General features: G+C 39.7%; 1 protein-coding gene across 4 annotated transcripts in view; it reads right to left on the minus strand.

Moving 5' to 3' along the window:
• LOC143035933 (uncharacterized) overlaps positions 1 to 13,166 on the minus strand; it is a 60,910-nt gene that overhangs the window by 9,309 nt on the left and 38,435 nt on the right. For all 4 annotated transcript variants that reach the window (XR_012967341.1, XM_076203152.1, XM_076203153.1 and 1 more), the window contains 3 exons: positions 3,680 to 3,813; positions 2,315 to 2,588; positions 1,123 to 1,312 (listed from right to left, as the gene is read on the minus strand). Coding sequence is in view for 3 of the 4 variants with exons in the window: in XM_076203152.1 (XP_076059267.1) it covers positions 1,123 to 1,312; positions 2,315 to 2,588; positions 3,680 to 3,813 (598 nt within the window). In the remaining variant the exon portion in view is untranslated. The remainder of the gene's footprint in view (positions 1 to 1,122; positions 1,313 to 2,314; positions 2,589 to 3,679; positions 3,814 to 13,166) is intronic.

Here is a 13,166-nt window from a genome sequence, read left to right on the forward strand (position 1 = left end):
GAGAAATCCCTTCGGGCTGCGTCAAAATTTTGCTCACACATACTACCTCACCCCCATCCCCCCCGCCCATTCCACCTCATGCATCACATCATCATCCATATACAACCATTCTCCATTCACCCCTGTCTTCTGTCATCTCCCGTCCTTCCTCAACAAAGCCCCCTTCACCCCATCCATCCACCTCATCCTAGGACGTCCCCTCATGTTCACTCCCTCCACATCTGCCTTCCATACCTCTTTTACTAGTCTTTCTTCACTCATTCTTTCCATGTGTCCAAACCATCCTAATACTCTTTCATCAATCCTATCTCCCAACTCCCTTTCCACCCCCGTTCTTCTCCTCACCTCCCCATTTGTCCGTATGGGGTATTGGCTGCTTGTTATTGTGGCAAAGTAGCATGCAGTTGATACTTTAGGGTCTATATGGGCGCCCCTACGGACCAGAGCCACACATAATTTTGTCTATGATAGAGGAAAACTCTTCATAGAGAAATGATGACACTTTTATACTACGACTGTTCCTCCGTTATGCTGTCCCCCAACCCCTTGCTGCTGTCCTGTACCATTTCTCTGAATATTCATTTTCTGCTGTGGGGGAATTTCCTGTGGTGGGGGAAAAGAATACTGCCACCAAGTATTTCCACTTGGATCGTAAGAGGCGAGAAGAAAGGGTCGGGGAGTGGGACTAGGCATCCTTCTCCTTGTAGCCCCACAGGGGACATTCCTAAACGAAAAAGTAAATATATATATATATATATATATATATATATATATATATATATATATATACATATATATACGTATATATATGAGCTCTGAGCTCTCTTCCGGGGAGGGGAATACTGTCGATCACGACTCCAACGCGTGATCCAAGACCATGGTGAATCACAAATACACACAAACACACACACATACACATACATACATACGTACACACACACACACACACACACATACACACGCACACATGCACGCACTCACGAAACCTTAATCAACCCTTTAGAACACAAAACTGATTTAATGAATTTCTATCAAAAGAAACACAATGTAGGAACGAAGGCTTTATAAGTACAACGTTTCCCTTGTTCGAGCGAATTTCACTGAACCCCATTTTGGACCTACATTTGCTCGCGGAGTTCACGGATGCGTTGTGCGAACATTCAGGAAGGTCATCATCCTCATATGGACCAGAGGAACGAGCAGTCTCCATTACGAACAGCAACTTGACAGTAGACGTCTCGATCTTTCGCTCAATCCAAGTGAGACCATTGGCTAGCTTGGCAGAATCTCTCAGGTCGTACAAGTCGTTCACCTTCATGAAAAAAAAGGACTTTCTCAGGTCGTACAAGCCATTTACCTGAAAAAAACTTCGGCAGTGCCCGATATATTGATCATCAACGACGTGCTCATGATCACGGCTCCAAGATTCGTATTCCGTTTATTGACTACACGACATGTAAAATTGATTCTATTAATTATCACTGGCTTTGCGTGCATATAGGGCTATAATCTATTAGTTTTTATTTTGTCACTATAGGACTGGATGCCATTCCAGACGCGTTCACATAACTATTCAATTGCCGAGATGTTTTTTAATTGTGTGTGTGTGTGTATTCACCTCGGATCTGCTGCAGCCTCTTTTCGAGACAGCCAGACACCACCCTACAGCAGTGAGCTCAGAGCTCATTATTAGCAGATCTCTGGGTAGGTCTGAGACCACTCACACTCCACACACCGGGAATGCAAGGTCACAACTCCTTGACTAACGTCCCGTACCTACTCGCTGCTAGGTGAACAGGGGCTACACGTGAAAGGAGACAAACCCAACTTGTCTCCGCCCGGCCGGGGAATCGAACCCCGGTTCTCCGGCTTGTGAGGCCAGTGCCTTACCAATCGTGTGTGCGTGTGTGTGTGTGTGTGTGTTTACCTAGTTGTATTATACGGGAAGGGCGCTATGCTCGTGGTGTCCCGTCTTTGTATCTTTAAGCATCAAGTTTTTTCTTAAAATCTTTATCTAAATTATTCCAGGTATCCAGTACTCTATGTGGGAAGATATTTTTTCAGATCTCTTCTATAGTTATCCTTTTTGAGTTTCTTTTAGTGTCCTCTTGTTTTCCCATTGTCCCATTTTAGTAAATCATTCCTATCTAGGATTTTCATTCCCTTCATGATTGTAAATAGAGTCAGCAGATCTCCTCTTCTCTTCTTTGTTCCAGAGTGTGTGTGTGCTTCTGTTTGTGTGTGTGTGTGTGTGTGTGTGTGTGTGTGTGTGTGTGTGTGTGTGTGTACTTGTGTTTGTGTGTGTGCGCGTTACCTGATAATTGTAGTGCTCTTCAAGAATCTGAGAAAGAGCCTCAACCACCCTGGGATCCAGAATCCACTTCTTGTAGACCAGGAGGACCTCGACTTTTTGCCCGAGTTCCGCATCAGCTCCTTCCGGGGACGCTGCCGCTTGCTCACCGGATGCCATTAATTTATCTGTTTCCTTTCTCAGCCGAATCGCGCACAGGACCATCATGATGAAGCCGATGATGCCGAGTAAGCTTGCGAGGACGGTCAAGCTGATGATCATGGGTGTTGACATAGCTCTGCCGGACAGTGCGTCGGGGAACGGCGAGGTGTGAAGAAAACGTTATATCATTATCGTTATTATTATTTATCTATCAATTAATTAAATAATTAATTATTCAATTAATTTATTCATCTATTTATCTATTCAATCTTACTTATCCATTTAATCAATTTATCTATTCATGTATTCATTTATTTATTCATCTATTTATTCATTTATTGATTTACTTATTCATTAATTTATCTATTTATTTACTTATATTATTGTTTGTTTATCTATTCATCTATTTTAAGAGAGGGGGTTTAGTAGGCTATAAGGAAAGACAGCTGTAAAAAATCTGTTACGTAATGACGTGCACACATTCACAGGAAGAAGATGTACATTTTGAAAACAACAACTCGCGGTGCAGACCAATTGATCTGGTAACGTTAGCAAAAGAAATGTCCACCAGGTTAAAGTAAATTGACTGTAATGTGTAGAGTTGAAAAAATAAATAAATAAATAAAACAAATAAAACAAATGAATAGATAAAAATCTACATATTGACAAGCCATAATATTTAATATTTATTTTCTTAAAAACAAAACACGAATTTTTCGTCTTAAGTATTAATCGGAATAGCGTGTCGAACTGCACACGTTTGAAATGCGCTATGACACTGCGCTATTTTTCCTCCGACGGCTTCAGCTTTCTGGAATGAGTTTGGCATACCGGAGGAAAATAAATTTCCTCCAGCATATCGAATGACATTCTATTTTAACAGCTGAGAAAGCAAAATAGTTTGCAATAGTGACTTTACATCGGATAAAGCGCTCAAGGTGGAAACATTTTTTTTTTCTTATGAATGACGACAGGCGTTTTTATTCAGGTTTAGAGGCACTACAAAAGACCATAAGGCCTACACTAGGCAGTTACATGTCCATTACCACCTATCATCCCCGTCCATAAAGTTATCTAAGTTCTTAAAACAATAGTTTCAGCTTTCACCACATGGGGGTTACTAAGTCTATTCCATTCTATTGGTGAGCCAGTTCGTTCCTATTTCCTTCTTAAATCTAAATGTGTCCAGTTTAAATCTATTACTACGTCAAGACTCGTTTAACTAACCTTTCATTATTCCCGTTGTTGGTGGTGATGACGTCAGGGAACGGGAAACATAGACCATTCTCATTATCTCTTCTATTGATGTCATAGATATATTTCGAACGTCTTCCAAGGCAGGAACGGCGATATACAATCACCTGTAAAACCAATAAGTTTCATGAGAGGGGACCACCATAGAGGATCAGCCAGTAATGCTGAGAGAGAGAGAGAGAGAGAGAGAGAGAGAGAGAGAGAGAGAGAGAGAGAGAGAGAGAGAGAGAGAGAGAGAGAGAGAGAGAGAAGGAGAGAGAGAGAGAGAGAAGGAGAGAGAGAGAGAGAAGGAGAGAGAGAAGGAGAGGGGAGAGAGAGAGAGGGAGAGAGAATTGAATTGAATAATTGGGATTTATCTAGCGTCGCAACATCAATGGTCATTGACGCCGTAGCATTTATGATTAAGAAAAGGAAGTGGTAAAAAGCTTAATAAATAAATAAAACAAAAAAAGATTGAAACCTAAAGATCATTGAGAAGATCAATAACACTAAGAAAATCAAAAATAGAATTTATATTGCAGTTACATCCCAGAACATTTCGAAGGGACAGATTTCCTTCATCTCTGTGTTTTGACAAATATTGTTGTCTTTCTTCATCATAACTTTTAAAATTTGCATTGTCTCTAGACATCGTGTCTTCAGGGTTTTCAGGTAGGGTACCCAAGAAAGGTGCTTATCAAAAATAAGTCCTAAAAACCTGGTTTCATCAACACAAGGAATCTGGTCATCCTTTAACCAAATAGTAGGGTCAGGATGCAGACTTCTTAGTCGGCAGAAATGTACGACGACAGTTTTGCTGGGTGAAAATTTAAAACCATTATTATCGGCCCATGAAACTATTTTATTGATGCAGAGTTGTAGTTTTCTTTCAGCTATTGCCATGTTACTAGCTCTAAAAGAAATGGAGAGGTCATCTACAAAAAGGGTGGCAAGTGTAATAGGAGGAATCACAGATATCACCCCATTTATAGCTAAACTAAAGAGAGTGACACTGAGAACACACCCCTGAGGTACACCTTCTTCCTGTTGTCTTATTTCAGATATGATGTTCCCAACTCTTACTCTAAAAACACGATTTGCTAAAAAGTTCTTGATGAAAAAGGCCATTTCTCCTCGAATGCCAATAGCATGTACAGTCTTAAGAATACCATGCTTCCATATGGTATCATATGCTTTCTCTAAGTCAAAGAAAACACTGATATGATTTTGCTCAGAGACAAAGACTTTACAAATCGAAGATTCTAGTCGAAGTAAGACATCAGCAGTGGAGTGCATGCGACGGAAACCACTTTGAATATCAGATATGATGTGGTTTCGTTCAAGATACCAGACTAGTCGTGTATTGACCATTTTTTCTAAAATTTTGCACATGCAGCATGTGATGGCAATAGGACGGTAATTTGATGGAATTGAACCATCTTTATTAGGCTTAAGAAAAGGTAAAATTATTACCCATTTCCCAAATACTGGGAAACGAATATTCAAACCACATCCTATTAAGAAGTGCAAGAATAAAACCTTTAGTTACTGGAGATATATGTTTCAACATGGCATATGTAATGTCGTCAGGACCTGGAGAAGTATCACTGCAGGAGTTCAAAGCTGAATCATATTCCTTTTCAGTGAAAGGGAGGTTATAGGATTCTTCATGAGGGGCAGTGAAGTCAAGATTACGTTGTTGTTCTCTCATTCGGTATTGATATCCAGGAGAGCTGTTGTCTGGTTTAGATATATTAGCAAAATGATTTGCTAAGGCATTACTGACATCTTTAGGATCAAAGACCAAAGAGCCATCTAATTTTAAAACAGGTGGAGGGCTAATGGTGTATTTCCCCGATATTTTTCTCAAGTTTTTCCAAACGATCGATGTCGGTGTTCTATAGTTGAATGATGATACAAATTTAGCCCAAGACTGATGCTTTGCTTCTTTGATGGTACGTCGAAGTAATGCCCTGCTTTTACGATAAGCAACTAAATTCTCATCATTTCTATGGCGATGTAATCTAGTCAAAGCTCTTCGTGTTGCTCTATGAAGATTTCGTATGGTGTCAGACCACCATGGTACAGGGCGTCTCCTAAACTTTCCAGATGACTTTGGGATGGAATTAATACCAGAAGTGTAGAGTGTGTCATTTAAGTACTCCAGTGCAGCTTCTACTGAAGAAAAACTGTCAATACTGTTCTGGACAGTACTCAATTCTTCAAACTTGGTCCAGTCGGCTTTTTCAGTGCACCAGCGAGGAATACCATCTGTAGGAGCACCTTCCTGTGTATACAATACAGTGGGATAGTGATCACTGCTTCGTAAGTCATCAAGGACTTTCCATTCAAAGTCCAAAGCACAATTTGAGCTGCAGATCGATAAATCTATATATGATGTAGAGCCAGTCTGAATGTGATAATGAGTAGGTTCACCAGTATTTAAAACAGTAATGTCCTCCTGCTCCAAAATAGATGTAATTATATTTCCTTTCTGATTTGAGGTAACATCACCCCATAATGGGTGATGAGCATTAAAGTCACCCATAATGACGAATGGCTGAGGTAACTGTTGAATAAGATTCAACAGACTATCTTTGGTTATATTAGTACTTGGTGGTAGACTGTATATCTGCGATTCAAGCCAGCTTGTATCGCGACAGCTTGCAATCGAGACTGAAGAGGGATGGAAACATGAGGTATATCTTTACGGATATACAACATGCTTCCCCCATGGATACCAATATCTGGATCATATGTAGTACGGTATGCTTTGAGGTCTTTAGGGCATGGGGTGAATGAGTCTAACATTATTTCTTGGAAGGAAATAATATTAGGTTGCTGGTCATGGATTAGCAGTTTCAATTCCTCATACTTGGCTCTTAGTCCCTGACAATTCCATTGGAGCAGAGTGAATTTATCTATGGTTCAGGGAATGTCGGGTGGTGTTGTTACCCGACTTCTTGGTTTTAGATTGTGGGATTGAATGGACCTCTGCTTTAATTGGAAGTTTTGGTGGTTTAGATGATTGAATTCCAGGTTTACTGTAATTTTAGTAGGACCTTCTTTAGGTCTACCAGAGGTGGTAGAACTTCCCTGTGGCCCTACAGGTACAGGGGGAGGGACTACTTTCTCTATAGGTACAGAAGGATCTCCTGTTGATCCTTCTAGGTTGAGGTAAAGGTTTCCCACTCCCCTCTCAGGGGTGGGAAGAGGGCCACTATCTGGGCCCTTGGGTGATGGTGTAGGGCCTCCCATGGCCCCAATATGGGAAGAGTTGTTAGATGGCATTTTGGATACAGCTGTTGTAGAATCTCTATTCTGAATTTTGCCACTTGGGCAATCCAAAGAGTCTGAACTCCGTGTTCGTTTATTGCGAGTTAGTTGGTCAACTGATCGGTTGGTTGATTGTTTGCACTTTATCTGGTGTGACTGATCGGTCTCCATTTTATCCGTATTAGGTTGTGTTTTAGTGGTGAGGTGGCCTGTAGGCTGTAATTTGTTGCCAAGGGCTTCTGAGTATGTCTTTGTATTAAGTTTTAATGGATCAATCACTTTTCTTCTTGCTTCAGAGTAGCTAATATGTTCTCTGACCTTTATATTTAGGATATGTTTTTCTAGTATATATTTTTCACAAGATCTAGAGGAAGTTGGGTGCTCTTCATGACAATTAAAACATTTCGATGTTTTCGTACATTCTCCATGTTCGCTTTCACTGCAATTGACACAAATCGGTGGTGTTCCTGCTAATTTCTTGCGACATGTGGTGAATATATGACCAAACATTTGGCAGTGGTAACATCTTCTTGGTGAAGGTATATATGGTCTAACCTTCAGTTTATACCAAGCAGCAGATATTGATGATGGAAGATTAAGCAGGTCAAATGTTAAGATTATTAGAGGTTGGTCTACAAGAGTGCCATTTTTTTTTCGTTTCATCCGGCGAACATTTGAAACGTGCTGGGATTTCAACTCTGTTAAGAGCTTTTCTTCAGAAAACCTCAGCAGTTCCTTGGAGTAGACAACTCCTCTACACTGGTTGAGTGTCTTGTGGGGGGTACAATCTGCCTCGTGCCCAGCAACTTTTCCAATGTTCTGCAATTTTGAGCTCTCTTCTGGAGAGTTGACCTTTATCAGAAGTGATCCACTACTTTGGGGGATGATTTTGGGTTCCCTGGCAATACATTGGATAATTTCTCTATGGACATCAAAAATGTCTAAAGAGTCAATGGGGTTGTCATTGGCATGGATAAAGTTAAATATTTATTATAATGGGACTCAAAAATCCCAGGCAAAACTTCCAATTGTCCTCGTGGATTAGTTAGAGGGGGGAAAGACTTTTTTATATTTCTATTTTTCCGCTGTGGTATAGCGGAATAGGGTTCCAGTGTGATGAAAGACTGTGGACTTTCATCTCTAGAACCAGTAGAGGCCTTGCTCATATCCTTGGTCATGCATAGGTCGTCAGCGTTAGGAGAGTTTTCTCTTAAGGGTTTGTCTTGACCGTAGTGAGGGTGACCTTACTGGGGGCGGTTCCCCAGTCAGGTGGTTATGAGGCAAACTATGTTTGGGACACCTTTTCTAGCCCCTTCCCCATGTGGGGTGAGCAGAGTGGATCCTGAGTAGGGCTGCTCAGTCATGTGGGTAGCTACCGAACCGTGCTGTTGCCTCGATCCCAATACGAGAGCGATTTATCTTGCCCACACCGCCTATGTGTAGTTCGTGACTAAAGGCTTCCAGAGATCACCTTATCCTGCCCCCATCGTCACTAGCCATCGCCATAGGGCTTTCTTTTGCCGCTACTGAGAGGGGCGGCTGAAAATTAGGTCGGAGGGAGGGAACAGCAAGCGGAAGAGAAGAGAGGAGTGGAAAAGGAAGTTTGAGAGGAAGCCCTGTGCGGGGAAACAAGAGCCCCGCCCGGGGATCGGCGTTAGTCGCCTCTTACGACACGCAGCCGAGGTGGCGGGGGCTATATTCTATACTACACCCCCTAGCCCCAGGGGGCAGAGAGAGACACAGAGAGAGACAGAGAGAGAAGGAGAGAGAGAGAGAGAGAGAGAGAGAGAGAGAGAGAGAGAGAGAGAGAGAGAGAGAGAGAGAGAGAGAGAGAGATAAACACAGAGAGAGAGAGAGACAGATAAACACAGAGAGAGAGACAGAGAGAGAGAGAGAGAGGGAGAGAGACAGGGAGAAAGAGACAGAGAGAGAGAGAGAGAGAGAGAGAAAGATAGACAGAGAGAGAGAGACAGACACAGAGAGACAGAGAGAGACAGAGACAGAGAGAGAGTGAGAGAGAGATGAGGATAGGGGACGAGCGTGCTGATCGGGGATGAGGGGGTAAGTGGGGACCCTCTTCCATGCCGGCATAGGCCAATCTTTCAGTCGACCCCAATATGATCCTCATGAGAGCATCGCGACCTCACTAATCTATTGTAAGGTTATAAAAGACAAAGCTAACATCATTAATTCTATTATAGCAATACGATTTTAAAAAGTGAGCATATAAGTTGCCATGGCAACCCCAGAAGGAAAAACGCTTTGCGACCCAAGGGTTGGGAAACAATCCCATAGGCTGATCAGATGAAGAAGAACAATAAAGTAAAGAAGAAGAAGAAGACGAAAATGAAGAAGAAGAAGAAGTAGAAGAAGAAGAAGAAGAAGAAGAGGAAAAAGAAGAAATAGAAGAATAAGCAGAAGATAAAGAGGAAGAAAAAGGAGAAAAGGAAGAAGAAATTATGTGAGTGTGCGTGTGTGAGTGTGTGTATTTAGCTAATTGCATCTTACGGGAAGGGGAGCTATGCTCGTGGTATCCCGTCTCTGGATCTCACCATGTCTATTTTGCTCTTAAATTCGTGTATTGTTTTTGCACACACTATTGGTTCGCCTAGTATGTTTCATAGGTCCACCACTCAGTGGGGAAAGCTGTTCTTTTTCAGGTCTCTTCTATAACTGTCTTGAATTTCTTTCCGTATCCTCTTGTATTTCTACTATCCCATTTTATTAGATCCTCTCTATCAACAGTTTCTATGCCTTTCATGATTTTATAAATAGTTATCAAGTCTCCTCTCTCTCTTCTTTGCTCTAATGTCTGTACCTCAAGTTTTGCTAGTCTCTCCTCATATGATAGTTCTGAGTGTTGGTGCCAATTTTGCAATTGCTCTTTGTATTCTTTCAAGTTTTGTTATACATTTTTTTTTGTACTTGGCGACCACGTCGTCGCTGCATATTCCAATCTTGGTCTTATCAAAGTAACTAGTATTTTCTTCACCATTTCTTCGTCTAGGTATGTAAATGTCACCTTGATTGCTCTTATCAAATTATAAGTTTCTCAAAAAGATTTGTTTATATGTTTCTCAGGGGACATATTATTCATAATAATGACTCCCAGGTCCTTCTCATTTTCTACTTTTTTAATTTCTTCTCCCAGTTTATATGATCCCACTGTTTTTTTTTTTTTGCTTCTTCCAAATTCCATTATACTACACTTCTTAGTATTGAATTCCATCTCCCACTTCCTACTCCATTTCCATACTTTAGTGAGATCACTCTGTAGCGACTCACAATCTTCTTCTGTGTTCACTTTTGTTCAACAATTTTGCATCATCCGCAAAGCTCATATAACTTTCAGTTCCTTCATCCATATCATTAATATATATAGCAAACATTATTGGGGCCAGAATTGTTCCTTGTGGAACACCACTTATCACTTCATCCCAATTAGTGTGTTTGTCTCTTATCACCACTCTCATTTTTCTTTCATGCAAGAAGTCTTCCATCCATTTCAGCAGTTTGTTTTGTATTCCTCCTGCAGTTTCTAATTTCTTAGGCAACTTCTTATGTGGCACCTTATAATTTTTTTTTTTCAGGTCTAGAAATGCACAATCAGCCCATCCATCTCTTTCTTGTATTACATCTATTAGCCTTGAATAGAAACACGTTAATTTTGTGACGCATGATCGTCCTTGTCTAAATCCAAATTGTCTTGGATTTAGTACCTTGTTTTCTTTCCAAATGCCTTACCCATCTAATTTTGATCATTCTTTCACAAATTTTAGCTATCGTACTTGTAAGAGAGACCGGTCTACAGTTAGTAGGGTCTTCCTTGTTTCCCCCTTTACATATTGGTACATATTTGCTCTTTCCAATCTTCTGGAACTTTTCCTTTTTCAATGAGCTGTTTATTAGACTGTATTTTGTCTGTTAGTTCATTCCTGCATTATCTCAAAATCCAGTTTGCCATTTCATCTTGTCCATGCGATTTTCTGACATCGAGACTACTCAAGTGTTTCATTATTTCATTTCTTGATACTTCTATCTCTTTCATAGGGGGACTTTTTCCTCCCACTCGATATCATTAGGTTGTACGTTCTCCCTTGTAAACACCGATTTAAAATACTTGTTCATAATTTCTGCCATTCCTATTTCCTCTGTGTATTCAACTCCTTGTCGTAGTTTCTCTAATTCTTGTTTGTTTTTCAGTTTGTTGTTTACAAATCTGTAAAATAGTTTTGGTTGATCTTTACATTTTTCTATGACATCTTATTTGTATTTTCTCTTTTCTTCTCTGCATACTTGTACATATTCATTTCTATAACTAGTATATAGTTTCCATTTTTCAAGTCTTTTGTCTTTTTTCCATTTTATCCACGCTTTATGCCTTTTGTCTTTTAACTCCCTACATCTTTTGTTGTACCAACACTTTACATATTCTTTTTCTTGCTTTTGTCTTGGAATATACTTTTCCATTCCTTCTTTATAATCTTTTTGTCAAAATATTCCATTTCTCTTCTACTGTTGTTTCCTAATTGTGTATTCTTTCCCAGTCTGCTTTTTGAAAGAATTCTCTTATTTTATCAAAATTTGTTTTTTCATACATCAATCTTCCCTTTCTATATTGTTCGTTTTTTCATGTATTTTCCTCATTTAGTTCCAGTTCAACCAATATGTGGTCACTTTTACTTATTGATGTCTTATATTCAATTTTGTCCACTATTTCAGGTTCTGATGTGATTATTAGGTCCAGTCTCGATGGCTCTTCTTCATTTCTATACCTAGTATTCTCTTACATCCATTGCGTCATTGTGTGTTCTAAAATCATATCAAGTGGTACGTTTCCCCATAGGTCGTCTCCACCCTTCATTGGCATCTCTTCCCAGCAGATTTCTTTACAATTAAAGTCACCCATTATAACTATTCTTCCTCCATCTTTCATTATCTTGTTTATTGTTATCCTTGTGTCTAACATATTTTTGTGTTCTTTCTCTTCCCGCGAAGCCGTTTTAGGAGGCACATAATTTACTACAAACTTCCTGCTCTTCTCATCCTTGTCCTCCACTTCCATCATTAGCATCTCTACTCTATTCTTTCCATATGTGACATTCCTCACATTTATATCTTTCTTAGTCTGGAACATAACTCCACCTCCTTGTTACCTCTCTGTTTCTAATCCAATAATTATATGCACCATGCCCTACACTGTTGGGTGGTAGTGGACCTCTCACTTTTGTCTCTACAATTCCCATTATGTTCGGTTCTTTTTCCTTCAGGTAATCATTCAGTTCGTTCAAGCCTGTTATTAAGCCATCTATATTTGTGTAAGACACTTTTAATTTTCTGCTACTTCCATTGTTTTCTATTTCCCCTCTGTTTTTCTCTGCAATGAACCATTTCCTCACTTTCATATTCACTACTCTCCAATAGTATTTCTCTTTTTCTGACCCTGTTCTTCTCTCGTTTTTCCTTAGCTTCTAGTCTTTTTGTTTTCTCATCCTCTCTTTCCTCTTTATTTATTTCTCATTTTATCCCTACCCGTTTATATCGATCACTGTCTGCTAGTTTCCGTTTTTGCCAAGATATTCTCTGCTGTCGTTTGTGGCCTGAATTTAACCTTAATTGGTCTGGTCTTACCTGTATTGTATTTCCCTAGTCTATATATTTCTTCTATTTGTTTCCCTGTTTCTGGTTCATCTTCTTGAACTACTTCTAATATTTTATTTACTTTATCCTTTTCTTCCTTTATTCTTGTAGTCCTATTTAGATTATACTTCTCTTCCATCCCTAATATAATTATACATTTCTTTTTATCCACTAAGTCTCTTACTATATTCTCCTTTTCCCTCATCACTTTAATAACGGTGTCCTTAGTTTATTCTTTCATCTGTTGTTCCATTATACCTCTAAATTCAATTTTATTGTTCTCTTGTACTTTTCCAAACCACTTACCTCTTTTGCTATGAACTCTTTATTCTCTTTATTACTCCTCTTCAATTCCTCATTCTCATCCTTTACTTCTCATAACTGTCTTTTTAGTTCTTCTATTTCTTTAGTTAGGTTTTGATTCTCCTTCTTAAGTTCTTCCAGTTTATCAACTCTTTGGGTAACCATCTTTAATTGGTTAAACCTAACTTCCCAAGTTTCATTCATCTTAGTTTCTCCTCTAGATTTACAAGTCGGGGGAGGTTGTCATTTCCTCCCTCATTAA

This window comes from Oratosquilla oratoria, chromosome 19 (genome assembly GCF_046742065.1).
Source record: "Oratosquilla oratoria isolate Oo_2021 chromosome 19, ASM4674206v1, whole genome shotgun sequence".
NCBI lineage: Eukaryota > Metazoa > Arthropoda > Malacostraca > Stomatopoda > Squillidae > Oratosquilla > Oratosquilla oratoria.